Source organism: Cricetulus griseus, chromosome 3 (genome assembly GCF_003668045.3).
Source record: "Cricetulus griseus strain 17A/GY chromosome 3, alternate assembly CriGri-PICRH-1.0, whole genome shotgun sequence".
NCBI classification, from domain to species: domain Eukaryota; kingdom Metazoa; phylum Chordata; class Mammalia; order Rodentia; family Cricetidae; genus Cricetulus; species Cricetulus griseus.
Genome location: NC_048596.1, coordinates 24,446,066 through 24,460,794, shown reverse-complemented (window position 1 = coordinate 24,460,794; position 14,729 = coordinate 24,446,066). Strand labels below are relative to the sequence as shown.

Genomic DNA, 14,729 nt, shown 5'->3' with positions numbered 1-14,729 from the left:
ATTGTTAAGGGGTAGGGATTATCACAAACAAAGGCCAAGTTACACACAGAAAATACAATGGAGAAAGCATATGAACTAAAGTGTTCACACAGCTTTTCAACATGAAACAGACCTACGGCATGAGAAATTAAAAAATAAATCCAATCAATACTTACATAACCCTTCTTCAGTTAAGTCCACATTAATGATGAAAAACATAAAACCCCGGGCTCCTTCCTTCTGTCCACCAACCAGAGTATTAACCCAGCCTGCAATATTCAAAGAAAAAGGCAATTGAGTTAAATGTGCGACTTTTCTTTTAAAAAAATGATATTATTATGTGTGCATGTTCTATGCCAGAACGTGATGTGGAGGTCAGGTCTTCCCCCTCCACATGAGATACAGGGGTCAAACTCAGGTCGTCTGGCTTGTGCAGCCAGTGCCTCCTGTGAGGGGACATTATGCCAGCCCTGGCTTCTTTCCTAACAAGGCATTTCTAAAATGTTCATTCTAGAGCTAGGGATATAGCTCGATGGTAGAGTGCTTGCTTCACATATATGACACCTTGTTTGCAATCTTGAACACCATACATGCACACACAGAATCCCTATTTTTTTATTCAACATTTCAAAAATATTTTTTACTTACATGTGTGTGTGTGTGCATGTGCACATGTGTGTGAGTAAAGCTGAGCTGTCTATGAGCCGCCTGGTGAGAGCCAGGATAAGAGTTCTGATTCTCTGACACAGGCGTAAGCTCTTAACCTCTAAGCCAATGGTTCTCCTCCTTCCTAAGGCTGCACACAATCTTTTAATACAGTCCCTCGTGTTGTGGATACCCCTAACCATGAAACTCTCTTCCTTGCTACATCATAACTGTAATTTTGCTACTGTTATGAATTGTAATATAAACATGTTTTCTGATGGTCTTAGGCGACCCCTGTGAAAGGGTCATTCGACTCCCAGAGGGTCGGGACCCACAGGATAAGATCCATTGCTCTAAGCCATCTGTCCAGCCCCAACATTAAAAAAATTTAATTTTATTCTGTGTATGTGTGGGTACACATATGTGCTACAGTGTATAAGAGGTCAGAGGGCAACTTTTGTAAACTGATTCTCTCTTCCCACCATGTGGGTTCCAGGATGGGACTTTAGGTCATCAGGCATGGTAGCAAGCACCATTATGGGCTGAACCATCTCACTAGGCCCTGGGGACATATAGACACAGGTTTTGCTTTCTCCATGGTTATTTTTTTCCCATGTATGCTAATGCATGTTTGCATGTGTTTATGCACACATATGTGGGTACAAGTACATGAAGGGGCCACAGCTGCAGTGCAATGGTCCTAGATCACCTTATTTCATTGAGGTAGTGTGCCGCAATCAAACCTAGAGCTCACTGATATAACTAGTCTCCCTAGCCAGTTTGTTCTGGGGATCCCCTGACTCCATCTTCTGAAGGTGGAGTTACAAGCTGAAAAGTGGGTTCTGGGGAATCTGAACCTCAGTCCTCATGCTTGTATGGCAAGAGCTTTAACTACTGTGCCACCTTCCCCAACCTCAGTCTTTTAATTACATGTTATTTTTCTCTTGTTCTGTATGTATGCATGTGTGTGTTGTATGTGTGCTGTTTGTACCTCAGTGTGCTTGTGGAGATCAAAAAAACGGCCTGAGAGAATCGGTTTTCTCCTTCCACTTTGTGGGTCTTGTGGACTGAATTTACATTGTCAGGCTTGGCAGCAAGCCATCTCACCAACCCTGTTTTTTGGTATTTCTGAGACAGAGTATAGCTATGTAGTTTAGGCTAGCCTAGAACTCCTTATGTAGTTTAGATTGGCCTTGGACTTGCTGGACTTCAGGTGTGCACCAACCACTACTACTACCATATAATTGAAGAAATTAAAGTGGACCCTGCAAGGAAAAACTTCCCCCACCAGCAATTAGACATGCGCTTAAATGTATACTGTAGCAGCAGTAAGTCCTGAAAGGGCTTTGCAGACCACCTTCTTTCCAGATCCTACACCTTTCTGATCTGATTGAGCAAAGCAGGTAAGTAAGCAGTATGCACACATATGGTTGGGTGGGGGGTGATTCGTCACAGGCTTTTCATCGAGTTTTGAGACAGCTGGCCTCCAGTCAATGACCTTCCTGCCTCGGCCTCCTGACAGGTAGGGCTACAGGGATGTGCCATTACACTCAGCTGCGCTTTGACTTTCTTAACCTCTTCATCACTTAAAGCATAGTTGAATATATGACTCGGGGGTAGAGCATTTGCCTAGCAGGTACAAAGGTCTGGGTTTAGTGCCAACATGCATGATGATAACTTATGAAATAGTTCACCTTCACTCATCAATAAATACTCAGGGATAAAACAGGTTTGTGAAAAGGAGCCCCAAACAAAAAGCAAAGGCACAGTAACGATGACCACTTTACTTAGGACCATGAACAGTGTCATCTAAAACCCTTCCTAGGTGACAATGAGGGACTGTGTGAAAGAGGGGACACTACATTCAGAGTACTGCCCAATGACACTTACCCTTTGACTTGAGTTCTGACAACAGGCTTCCAGGACCTTCATGCCCAATTAGATGACCAAGATAATGACCAGGGTTAGATTTGTAGTACTGCTGAAGGTCTGGTATGGGAAACGTTACATAAAGATTCCTAATATCCTTAATGGGTACTATTTTATAAAGTTGCTGGGGAGGGAAAAAAAAAAAACAGACAAATCACAAAGTATTTGCTATATACAACTTCTATAGAGTGAAATACTTACTAATAATGAAGAATACTGATGTTGGTTAATTAGCTGCCAGACTGCAAAGAAGTGACCACAAAGAACTAAATGAATCTGGTTCTTTTAGTACATTTTTATTACATGGGCTAAGTGATCCAGGCTTGGTGCCCTAGATCCTGAGACAGCTTTGGATACTTGCCTTCTGGCACAGACAACATTTTTAATAGCCTGTCAAGGTCACAGCTACACAAACTACTCTTAGCATGCAAAGATCAAAACATACAGGTACAATCTTTATTGATTCATATTCCTACCACACATAAAACTGATTTTGACAATTACATCCACAAATGATAAATAACAGAATTTTGTGCACGTACTTTAAGATGTTCTTCTTGGAAAGGGTGCTCAGGAAATTCAGGCAAAGGGACATTTTTATTCTCTACCTCAGAAAATAACTTCACCACCAGATTAGTCAGATCATCTAAAGATTCTATAAGAAACGAAGAGAAAAAAGAATTTAACCAATCAGAACTTGAAGCACAGATAGGATTTCAGGCCTTAGGACTTCTGAAATGTCTCATAGTTTTAAAAGAAAAACCTGGAAAAAAAAAATTAGAAGTCCCTGAAACTGATCAAGATGAAGCGGTCAGACCCACCACCTACACTGCATCAAAAGCTTCTGCAGACACTGACAGCTGTGTCTCTCACAGCCACTTCTTCCGTGCAGATGCAAATGTCCAGACATTCTTCATAACAGATTAGCTTGCACATATATTGTCCATATATATTGCCTTGCAACAAACGCAAAACAAATATCAAAGACAACAGAGTACTTAGCTGTGTTCCTGGATGGCTTGGAATTTACTTTGTAGACCAAGCTGGCCTGGAATTCACAGAGATCCACCTGCCTTCTAAGTGCGGGTACTAAACGTATACACTTCCACAAACAACTACTTAGCTATATTTAGGAAAATATGCAGTCTGACAAAAGGCAGACCAGGATTTTTTTTTGTTGTTTTGTTTTTCGAGACAGGGTTTCTCTGTGGCTTTGGAGGCTGTCCTGGAACTCAATCTTGTAGACCAGGGTGGTCTTGAACTCACAGAGATCCGCCTGCCTCTGCCTCCTGAGTGAAGGGATTAAAGGTGTGTGCCATCATTGCCCGCAGACCAGGTATTAATTGTTATATGATAAGTGAACTTGAGAATGGATGGAATATACTTGATTCAAGAGCTGTCAAATGGCCAGGCATAGAGGCATACATCTATCATTCCAACTGAAGGCCAACTTTGGAGGTTTTTGAGTTCCAGACTAGTCTGAGCTACTTATTTTAAGTGTTGAAGAAAAAAAAAGTCAGGGGACATCTTTAAGCACTGATAAAACTTGAGGCATGGTGGGCTTCTAATTGTTTGTCAACATCAAGTATTAATGAAGTCCTCTGAACAAGTTCTACCAGATATGATGCAACTCTCGGTATTTTTTGTGTTTCTTGTATTTCTTTGTGCTTCTTAAAACACAAAACCACAAAGGAGCTTAAAAACAAACAAACAAACATTTATTTATTTATTTTATGAGTGTTTTGCCTGCATGTGTGCATATATGTGCACAACATGCAAACCTGTGGTCTATGGAAGTCAGTAAAGCATGTCAAGATCCCCTGGAATTGGATCTACAGATGGTTGTAAGTCATCCATGTGAGGGCTGGGAACCAAACTCGGGTTCCCTTCAAGAAAAACAAGCACTGAGCCATCTCTCCAGCACCCACAATGGAACTCTTTAAAGGCAAGGCATCTGAGTAACACTGCACAGTCTGGCTTTCCCACTAAGCTGAGAGCACCAGAGCCCAGGGAACTGAGCCTCTTAACTGTGATATCAGGGCTTGGTAACTACGCTGTCTATACTTGATCATTACTTATTTGCCAAATGTTTGGACAGTTAGTGCTGCTACAACTAGAAAAACAGCTACAACAAAGACAATGTTTTTAACCTTTTGTGACAGAGACCCTTCCACGGCTAGTCTTCCTCTTGTCCCCAAAGAAAAAGTGTATCATCTATTGATCTAGTAAAGGACAATGTTTCTTTCTCACATCTCTGCAATGTAAGGACACATCACCCAGAACCCTCAACTCTATTGAGCTCAGGGCAGAAGCCAGTTAGGTTGGAAGTGATGTGTACTGACCAGGAAAATGAAACATCTGACTCTATCACTTCCATTAAATCAAAAATACTGAGGGCAGAGCTCAAGTTTAATTCAGCTAGTGCCCTTAGCTGTTGGGGGATATTCCATCACACTGTGAACCCTCAGTTTGTATTTGCATTAATTAAATAAAATTAACCTGGGTCAGGAGGCTGAGTTAGCCACTAGTTGACAAAAAGTAATAATAGAGCCTCAGAGGGTGTCTGGGAGAGATAGAGAGACACAGGAAGTAGAGTGGGGTTTGGAGTGGCACAGTTTTTTTTCTGGATTGGCTAAGTGGGGAAGCATGGACCTTTGGAGAGAGAGGTCAGAAAGGAAGAAAGGTTAGCTAATTGAGACCCAGACTCTCTGAGCTAACAGGTTTTCACCCCAGCCTATGAATCTTGAGTCTTATTTATAAATAGAACAATAGAGATTTAGTTAAAGCTACCTTCAGAGGCAGCGACAGAGCCAGTGCCTGTGGGAACAGAATTCCCGCCAGGCGCCAGGCCGCTAGCAGGGCAACTGAGGAGTTGAAATCGCTGGCTGAGATTAAGCAGAAGATTAAGGTGCAGCCACTGTGCCCAAGTTAAAACAACAATTAGTATTTATCCCACATATATTGACAGAAATCATACTTTTTTTTATCTGCGAAACAACATAGCTTTTAGGTACTCATTTTCCAGGGTTCTACATACCCAGTAATACTGAATATTCTAGGCTATATATCTTTAGTAAGCAGTATGATAAAGTTTCTTTTAGTTACATTTACTTACATGTGTGCATGCATGCACATAGGTCAGAAGACAGCCTCTCCAGCCCCTATCTCCATTTCACAAATGTCAAGTCAGATATTTAGAAAAGTTCACTAACTTCTTAGTTCACAACCACAAAGTTAAGTAGGCAGTATATTTGGCCTTCAAAGACAGGGTATTGACACTATAGAGTGTGAGTTCTAACAGCTATACCACATTCATACATTTTTAGCATTCTCTTTTTCCATTATGTCTTGTATCCAACCCAAATATAACTATTTTAATTTTGGGTCAGGCTCCCATGTATAATCTCAATGCTTAGGAGGCAGGAGCAGGAAGACTACCACAAATTCAAAGCCAGCCTGGTCTACACAGTGAGATCCAGCCTCAAATAACCATAAAAAGAAACTGCCCTTCAGAAAGACTAGGGCATCTGAAAGTCCCATTTACCAGCAGCAATACAGAACAGCAGCCACAACCAAACCCAGCATTACTTAAAACAACGCAAAACCAAAACACAAGTTTGACAGGGAAACAACATATTATCAATAATTCCCACCTTAAAAATAAACCTTTGGGTGGTGGTGGCACATGCCTTTAATCCCAGCACTCAGGAGGCAGAAGCAGGCAGGTCTCTGTGAGTTCAAGACCACCCTGGTCTACAAAAACTAGGTCCAGGACAGCCTCCAAAGCCACAGAGAAACCCTATCTCAAAAAACAAAAACAAAACAACAACAACAACCTTTGTTGCTTACAAATACCTCCATCTATTGTCTTTTACATTTTCATTTCATTTGCAAATGTTTTAGCTATTATAAGATCAAATCTGTCACTCTTCCACCATGTATCCTATCCTATCATAGTTAGAAAACCTACCAGTAATTCACATATTCTTTTTGGAAGACAGGGAGCTTTAGTAAAGCTCCCATCTGCAGATCATTTCCAAAAGACTATGAGCAACCTATACCTCATACCCTTCTAATACTTTGTAAAAAGTCATAATGAACAAAAAACAAAAACCACTCCACCGATTGTCTGAAAATTTTGAAGAGTTCTTACCTCGACCTAAAACACAAATAGCCATCAGATTGGACGAATAATATGTAGAATGAAATTTCAGGAGTTCTTGTCTTACATCGATGCCTTCTTGGTTAGGTCGAGTCTCTAGAGTGTATTTGTTTCCTAAAAATGGATGAAAAGTATTACTTAGAAAAGACAAACTCTGGGACCTTAACAGTTGCATTATTACTGATACTTAAACTGTAAGAAGAATGTAAGAAACTAACACATGCTATGTTTGAACATAAAGTGAATAAACAGGAGCAGGGCAATACAATAAAATTATTAATTTTATGTATTTGTTTGTTTGAGGCAGGGTCTCTTTGTAGCCCAGGCTCATTTGATACATTAGAACAAGCTGACTTTGAACTCAGAGGTCTGCTTGCCTTTGCCTCTAAGTGCTGGGGTCAAAACCATATCTGGCTAACTAGTAATATTTTCAACTAGCATTTCCCAGTAGGAACTATAAATGCAATATGAAAGCTATGCTTTTTAGGCTAGGCATGGTGGCATATGCTTATAATCCTATCAGTTAGAAAGCTGAGGCAGAAGGACTGCAGGCCCAGGTCAGCCTGCTACATACTGAGTTTGAGGTCAGCCTCAGTTAAAAAGTAAGACTTTGTCTCAAACAACAGCAAATGAATGAAAAACTTGCTAAAATCTTCAGGAGTTAGGCATAATGACCATTTTTAGATCAGATGAGACCCACTGGCTTCCACTCACACTTGCTTTAGTTTTCAATTCCCTGTGCATCCTATAATTAATTGAACAGACTCACTGGGGGAATCTTTTTGGAATTTACCAAGTTACTTGTGGAAAGAAAAGAACAAATTTACTATTTTGAGAAGAAGCATTAAATTTGTGATGTGAATTCTCATGGGTTTCATCTAAACTGGGGAAGAACAGGGCGCGATGTCATTTTGTAGCTCTCGGGTGATGCACACAGTGTGCCAGTGTAAGCTCTCTTATGAGAATTCGGGTAAAACTGCATGTCAGAAATTAGTGACCTTCTGTAATAAAGACCTTGTAAATTAGGGAATGCTGCTTAGTGAAGTGTAGGAAGGAATCCTGGCTTATGTATATATCACACAAAAAGATGCACGTATTTCAAATGGGAAAAAGTAAGCACTACAGCTAGAAAAGTAGAGAAGAAAGCTGAATCAACGGTCCCGATGACAGTTTCCTACCCAAGATCCCATATGTAGGGAACAAGGAGAATACAGCTGAGATAACAACGAGCAGACACACACTGCCCTAAATTAGTGCTAATTCGGCTGGGTCATTTGTACCAAATTAAAATGCTGCTACTTGGATCAGAAATCCTACCTGGCTCTGTCAATATTAAAGCAAGCCCTAGCTCTGGACCAAGGACATCCGGATGCTGACTGTGACCCTTTCTCCCAGGGTCTGCTGGGAGAAATCCTGCCAATGTACTTTGCTTCTGAATAAAATGTTTGACTGCTCTGGGGGGAAAAAAGGAAGGAGGCAAAGGGGAACAAAGCAAACACAAAGCCCATGGGAAAAGCTTAGAGAATAGTAACGATTAGGTCAGTTAAATATATCAAGTATTTCTATATCCACAAGTGGGTTGTGATACTCAAAACATCAATTAGTTACCTCTGAAGGATGGCAGGGAACCAACACATTATCTTGAAAACTGGTAAATGAATGCATTTATCCTGTGCAATAATTGTACCACTAGCCCAACAAATAGTAGAAAGGGGGATTTTTCTAGTCATTGTAATGAACTTAGAAATGAACAGCTAATGAACAAGAATGAGTAACAGAATGAAGAGAATCAGAATTAGGGAGGGAAGGCACTGAGATCAATACTCACTACTTCACAGACAGACAAATACCGTACGCCCAATGGAAGAACACTACTATCTATTACAAAATTGTCATGTGGTGATATATTGCTTATGATTTATTAAAGCTTGCCTGAGGATTCCGAAAGCAAAGTCAGCCACAAGCAATGATGGTCAGGCAATGGAGCTACACACCTTTAATCCCAGTAGCCATTGAGCTAGGAAGTGGTGGTACACACCTTTAATCTCAGGACTCAGGATTAAGAGGTAGATGGATCTCTGTTACTTCAAGGCCACACTAAGCTACACAGAATTGATATAATCCTAAAGAGAAAGAGCTCACACAAAGATGATCTCAGCAGTTGGGATCACACGCATCTAATCCCAGGACTTATGAGGGGTATAAAAGACAGGAGCAAGGACTCAGATGAGGCATTCATTCTCCAGCCACATTGAGGATAGGAAGACATTCAGTCTTAGGATTCTTCAGCCACACCGAGGAGAGGCAGCAGCATCAGCTCATTCAGCCTGAGGTAGTGGTGAAAGCTGATGGCCGGCTATTTTGCTTTTCTGACCTTCAGCTTGAAGTTTGAGCCCCAATATCAGTCTCAGGGTCTTTTAGTTTTCATGTTACATTGTCATGTCAAAAAGTCAAGGGCAAGAAGCCATCACTAACCCAGAGTGGGCTCTGCTTGCCTCTGATTGGCCCAGCTGGTAGGAGCTGATGCTGTCGCAGTCTGCTTTAGGATGCAGATCACTGCTAGCATGTCACTGAATGCTTCCATTGAATTTTGTAAGGAATTCAGATCAAGCACTGAGTGTCCACTGAAGGAAAGAGCTAATCCTACGGATCACACATATTCCACCCACCACGGCAGAGCAGTACCCGACCTTTGTTTGTTTGTGATAGGGTACCATGTGGCCCAGGTTGGCCTTAAACTCACTATGTAGCTGAGGATGACCTTGAACTCCTGATCTTCTGGCCTCCACCTCCCAAATGCAGCAATTACAAGGTACACCACCACCATATGTTTTATAAATGATTCTCAGAATGCTTCCTTGCTACAAGCCTGTATTGATAGGATATTTTATTATAAGCAGCTTTTGGAAAGTGGCTTTGACCCAAATATCTGTGACAGCAGGGACAGGACAGACCTTCAGCTCACAGAAGCCTGAGGGAATGTGGGCATCTGCCAGCTAGGGCATAAATCTGGTACTGAGTATCTGCTGGTCACATATTATGAAAGAAACACAGCTCCCTACCTCTGTGGACACCAGTGGACTCAAAACTAATATTTGCAGTCATGCAGAAGAGTAAATAAAAATGTCATTTATCTGCTGGAATATCCAAATGGACAGAAGGTACAAGGAATTAGCAGGAACCCTCTCATTAGAGATCCTGCAGCCTGCTCGTGGTGAAAGTGAATGGAAATTCACCTTTTCTCCTCCAACTCAACCTACATCGAGTGAAGAAGTCCTTTCCAGTTTGGGGACAGTAAGGCAAGGATTGTCAGAGGACCTGGGCTCCTGGGGAGTCTTGTGCTGTCTGTCATTGTTTTGTTGCCTCTAGACATGAACTACTCTGTGACTAAAACATAGCCTGAACGGGTACATTAAAGGAATACAGGAGAAATGAGACAAATGCCTGTTCCTGGCTCTTCATAATTTCTCTCAGTATGGGGCAGCGAGGACTGTACATTTTCTTTGGGCATGTTTACTTGTATTGACCCTTTTAGAAGAATGTTGTGTTCATTGACTAAACCGAAAAACCCTAGTGGTAGAGCTACTGGTTTTGGTTTATAGTACAAAGGCATTGAAGCTACTGCTAACTGGATTGTTGCTAAAATTAGACATCAGAGAGTAGAACTAGTGTGCCCATGGTTAGGAATCAGTAGAATCAGCAAGTCTGTGACTGATAGTCTCTCTCCACTTTGTATATAACTGGCATTGAAGCTTTTTTCTCTCATTGGTTTTTATTCTATACTGAAGAGCTGTTATAAAAATCCTACTTATCTGTGTGGTTAATTAAAAACAAAATTGATTATGCTTGGTCCAAGAACAGCAAAGTAACAGCTGATTTTGCTTATGTGTTTTACTGAGTGCCGGTTATGTGGGTGTGCATGTGGTCCGAGGTCAATGTGCAGGAGTTATTTCTCTTCTACCTTGTGGTCCCAGAGAGCAAGCTCAGATCAGGCTCGGCAGGAAGTGGCTTGATGGGCTAAACCATCTTGCTGGCCCAACAGCCAGTTTAAGAATGGAATACACTAGACTCCAGTTCTAACTATATTCAGAATGAAAGCTCTAGAACTAGTTTTAGATTTCTTTGTGAATCTAATGACATTTGGGGCTGAAGAAATGGCCAGCAGTTAAGACATATACAGCTCTTGCAGAGAACTCAAGTTCTGTTTCCAACACCCACATCAGGTGACTCACAAGTGCCTATAATTCCAGTTCCAGAGACCTGACACCCTCTTCTGGTTTCCACAAACACTCACACACACATGGCATACATAGAACAAACAGACATACACATAAATGATGATCAAAATGATCCATCCACCTAAATGCTATACTTAAAATCAATTATTCCACTGAGCATGGTGACATACACCTTTACTCCCAGCATTTGTGAGGCAGAGCCAAGTAGATCTCTTTGAGTTTAAGGCCAGCCTGGTGTACATAATGAGTTCTAAGACAGCCAGGACTGTGTAGAGAAACTCCGTGTCAAAAAAACAAAACAAAAAATTAAAAAAGTGTATTGATTCCTTTAAACTATTGATTTCTTTGTATTCTACTCTCTGTACTAATAATCCAGTAATACCACCAATAAATACATCTGTAAATCCTTTAAAAAAATGAATCTGATTCAACACCTGCCATTTTGTGTGAACACAAAAGAAGAGACAGGATCAAAACAGATACAGACCTAACAAAAGACTTCTAGAAAACAACAGAGGAAAAACTTACTATTGGCCATGCCAATGACTTTTTTGATATCATTTCATAAATTCAAGTTACATAAATGAAACTACATCAATCTAATGAACCTTTGCACAGAAGAGCAAAAAGAAACCAACAAAATGTAAAGACAACCTATGGACTGGTAAAAAAATATCTGCATATAACAGATGTGATAATCCAAAATTTACAAAGATCCCTCACAACTCCATGGCAGAAAAACAAATAGTCTGATCAAATTATGGGCAAAGGAAGCCAGATGTAGTGGTGCACACCTGTAACCACAGCACTCCAAAGGCCAGCCTGGACTGCACAGTGTGGGCTACATGAACAACACACAAAACTGTAATCACAGCCCTCAGGAGGCTGGTGAAGGCATGGACCACCCAGGAGACCCTGTTTCAAAACACTAAACAAAAACAAACCAATAAATAAACACTCTAGGTAAAGAAAGTGCTTGTTAGCACAGCACTCAATAAAACCAACAATGTGGGAAAGGGACAATGATCTTGAGAAATCATGCCTGATTTGACTCCTGGGAAACCCAGGGTTGGCTTTGCCTCCCCACCTGTTGACCCTGCTAGTGTAGACAATACCCTTTACATTCTGGAAAACAACAACAACAAAAAATAAGTTGACAACTGACAAAGTAAACATGGCCCGATTTATAATATTGGAACTTGTTATGTAAGATTTTGTAACAATTTAACATACACACAATTAAGAAAGTGTCACCCACAGCAGAAACACAGCCCCACCCAAAAGTCCTCCCACTTCTGGTCCACCTATGGGTCGAGCAGGGCCACCCCCTCTTTCCCTTCCTCGTTCATTTCCTTCCCCGATGACCACACCCAGTTGCTCTCAGTGTCTACGGGGGTTATGACTGGAAAAACAGATCACTCGAGAATAACCACAACTACATTTTTTCCTTTCCTGTTCCAAGACTGCTTGTGAAAATACTCAACAGCTCCCATTGACAGGGAAACAAGAAGCCGCAATCAAATACCAAAACCAAACATGGAAGAACAAAAGCTTCTAATTTATTAAAATCTATTGAACTAAAACCAAAGGTACATATAAGAGAGAGGGGGGAGGGGGAGAGAGAGAGAGAGAGGAAAAGCCATGTGGATACCAACCAGGGATTCAGATTTAAAATGAAATAATGGAGTGTTCAGGCTCTAATCCCAACTCTTGGGAGATCAAGAGCTCAAGATAACCCATCCTCCTCCACATAGAGTGATAAAACCAGCCTACGATACAAAAGACCATCTAAAAAAAGAGAGAGAGAAAGAAAGAAGGAAGGAAAGAACAGAGGGAGAGAGGGAGGGATGGAGGGAGGAGGAAAGGAGGGAGGCAGGGAGATTTCTGTAACAGTACAATTAGGAAGCCACTATGCCTACCTTTCCAATTAACTTCTACAAAGACCTAATTCTGTAGTTATGTCAATTTCTCTGGAAGTTATTGTTATGTCTAAGAAATAGTATCTAAATTTAAAGAAATTAATTTCTAAAATAAACATAAATTTATAAATGTACTAAATAATATATTATCATTGTTTTAAATTTTAAAATAACTAAAGCATTTTTAAAAGCACAGTAACCTTGATGGGTAATTCCTCATAATTCTAGCAGTAACAAAGTTACCATAGGAGCTACAACCCCCCCCAAAAAAAGTAGGGGTGTGGCTTAATTTGGAATGACTGCCTAGCATGCTCAAAGCCCTGGTTGACTGTTCTGCTCCTGAAATACGTAGTCTCCTACTTGAATGGGATTCAAAATGAAATGAGAAATTATAGAATTCCTGTGCAGGGAAACCCATGAGACTCAGCGAGACCCAGGAGTACAGCAGCTGATGCATGACAGTGACAAACCTGTCCCAAATTTGCTGAAGGGGTGATTGGGATTCCCAGTAGCTTTTTCTAACTGGAAGAGTCTCCAGGCGTCGTTCATCACATTCTTCTCGTGTTCTGAATCCACTGCATTCACCTCTCTGTCTTTACAACTTGCATCAAACAAGGGACACAGGAAAAACTGGGCAAACCTAAGGGTGTAAGGCAGAATTACCAACTTGAGAACTATGATTTTGAAAGAACAGCTTTTAAAATATTTCTGAAACTGTTAGATAGTTAATATGAACTGCATAAGACCAGAAGAAATTGGGGTTGAAGACACAGCTCAGTTAACAGAATGCTTGCCTAGAATACACAAGACCAAGGGGGAAAAAAAAAAAAAAAAAAAAAAAAAAAAACCAGGGCCAGCCCTGGTGGCACACACCTTTAACCCCAGAACTCAGGAGGCAGTGGCAGGCTGATCTCTGGCCAATCTGGTCTACAGACTGAGTTCCAGGACAGCCAGGGACATAGTGAGACCTTGTCTCATTTTGGGGGTTGGGGGGAGAGAAAAGTACCATTGCTCTAAGAAAAAGGAATATAAAAGAAGTTCTAAGTAATAAAAGAAAAATACACTACTGGACATATGTAAAGTCAGAGGTGTTGATCTTCAGAGATGCTAAAATTAGTGAAAATATAAGTATATTAACATTAAAAGGTCGCCGGGCACACAGGAGGCAGAGGCAGGCGGATCTCTGAGAGTTCAAGGCTAGCCTGGTCTCCAGAGCGAGTGCCAGGATAGGCTCCAAAGCTACACAGAAAAACCCTGTCTCGAGGAAAAAAAAAAAAAAAAAAAAAAAAAAAATTAAAAGGTCAAAACTGACTTTAAGAGATAGCTGTAGTCTACTTAAGATTTCCAGTTTGGCTGGGCGGTGGTGGCACACACCTTTGATCCCAGCACTCTGGAGGCAGAGGCAGGTGGATCTCCGTGAGTTCAAGACCAGTCTGGTCTACAAGAGCTAGTTCCAGGACAGCCACCAAAGCCACAGAGAATCCCTGTCTCAAAAAACAAAAACAAAAGTCAAAAATATATTTGTAGTTTGACATCTCTATGAAACTAAAGTTTCCTCCAAAGGGGGAAAAGCAGTTGATAACCCTGTCAAACCTTAAATGTATAGCCAATGAAATGTCTCAGCAAATAAAAATGCTTGCTATGCAAGCCTGACAATCTACGTTTGGTCTCAGGAATCCACAGTAGCAAGAAAAATCAGATTCCCTCTGACCCCATGTGTGCATCAAGGCATGTGGACAAACTCTACCCCCTAAGAAACACACACACTACATAAGTCATCAACACATCATGCTTTATCACACACATGCACATACATGCACACTCATACACACATTACAGTCACAAACACATCACAGG

At 41.0% G+C, this 14,729-nt stretch overlaps 1 protein-coding gene across 2 annotated transcripts in view; it reads right to left on the bottom strand.

The window, feature by feature from the left end:
• Ide (insulin degrading enzyme) overlaps positions 1-14,729 on the bottom strand; it is a 94,142-nt gene that overhangs the window by 43,380 nt on the left and 36,033 nt on the right. For both annotated transcript variants that reach the window (XM_027406320.2, XM_027406319.2), the window contains exons 4-8: positions 13,343-13,512; positions 6,707-6,829; positions 3,096-3,208; positions 2,515-2,677; positions 156-248 (exon numbers count right to left, since the gene is read on the bottom strand). In XM_027406320.2, coding sequence (XP_027262121.1) covers positions 156-248; positions 2,515-2,677; positions 3,096-3,208; positions 6,707-6,829; positions 13,343-13,512 — 662 coding nt within the window. The remainder of the gene's footprint in view (positions 1-155; positions 249-2,514; positions 2,678-3,095; positions 3,209-6,706; positions 6,830-13,342; positions 13,513-14,729) is intronic.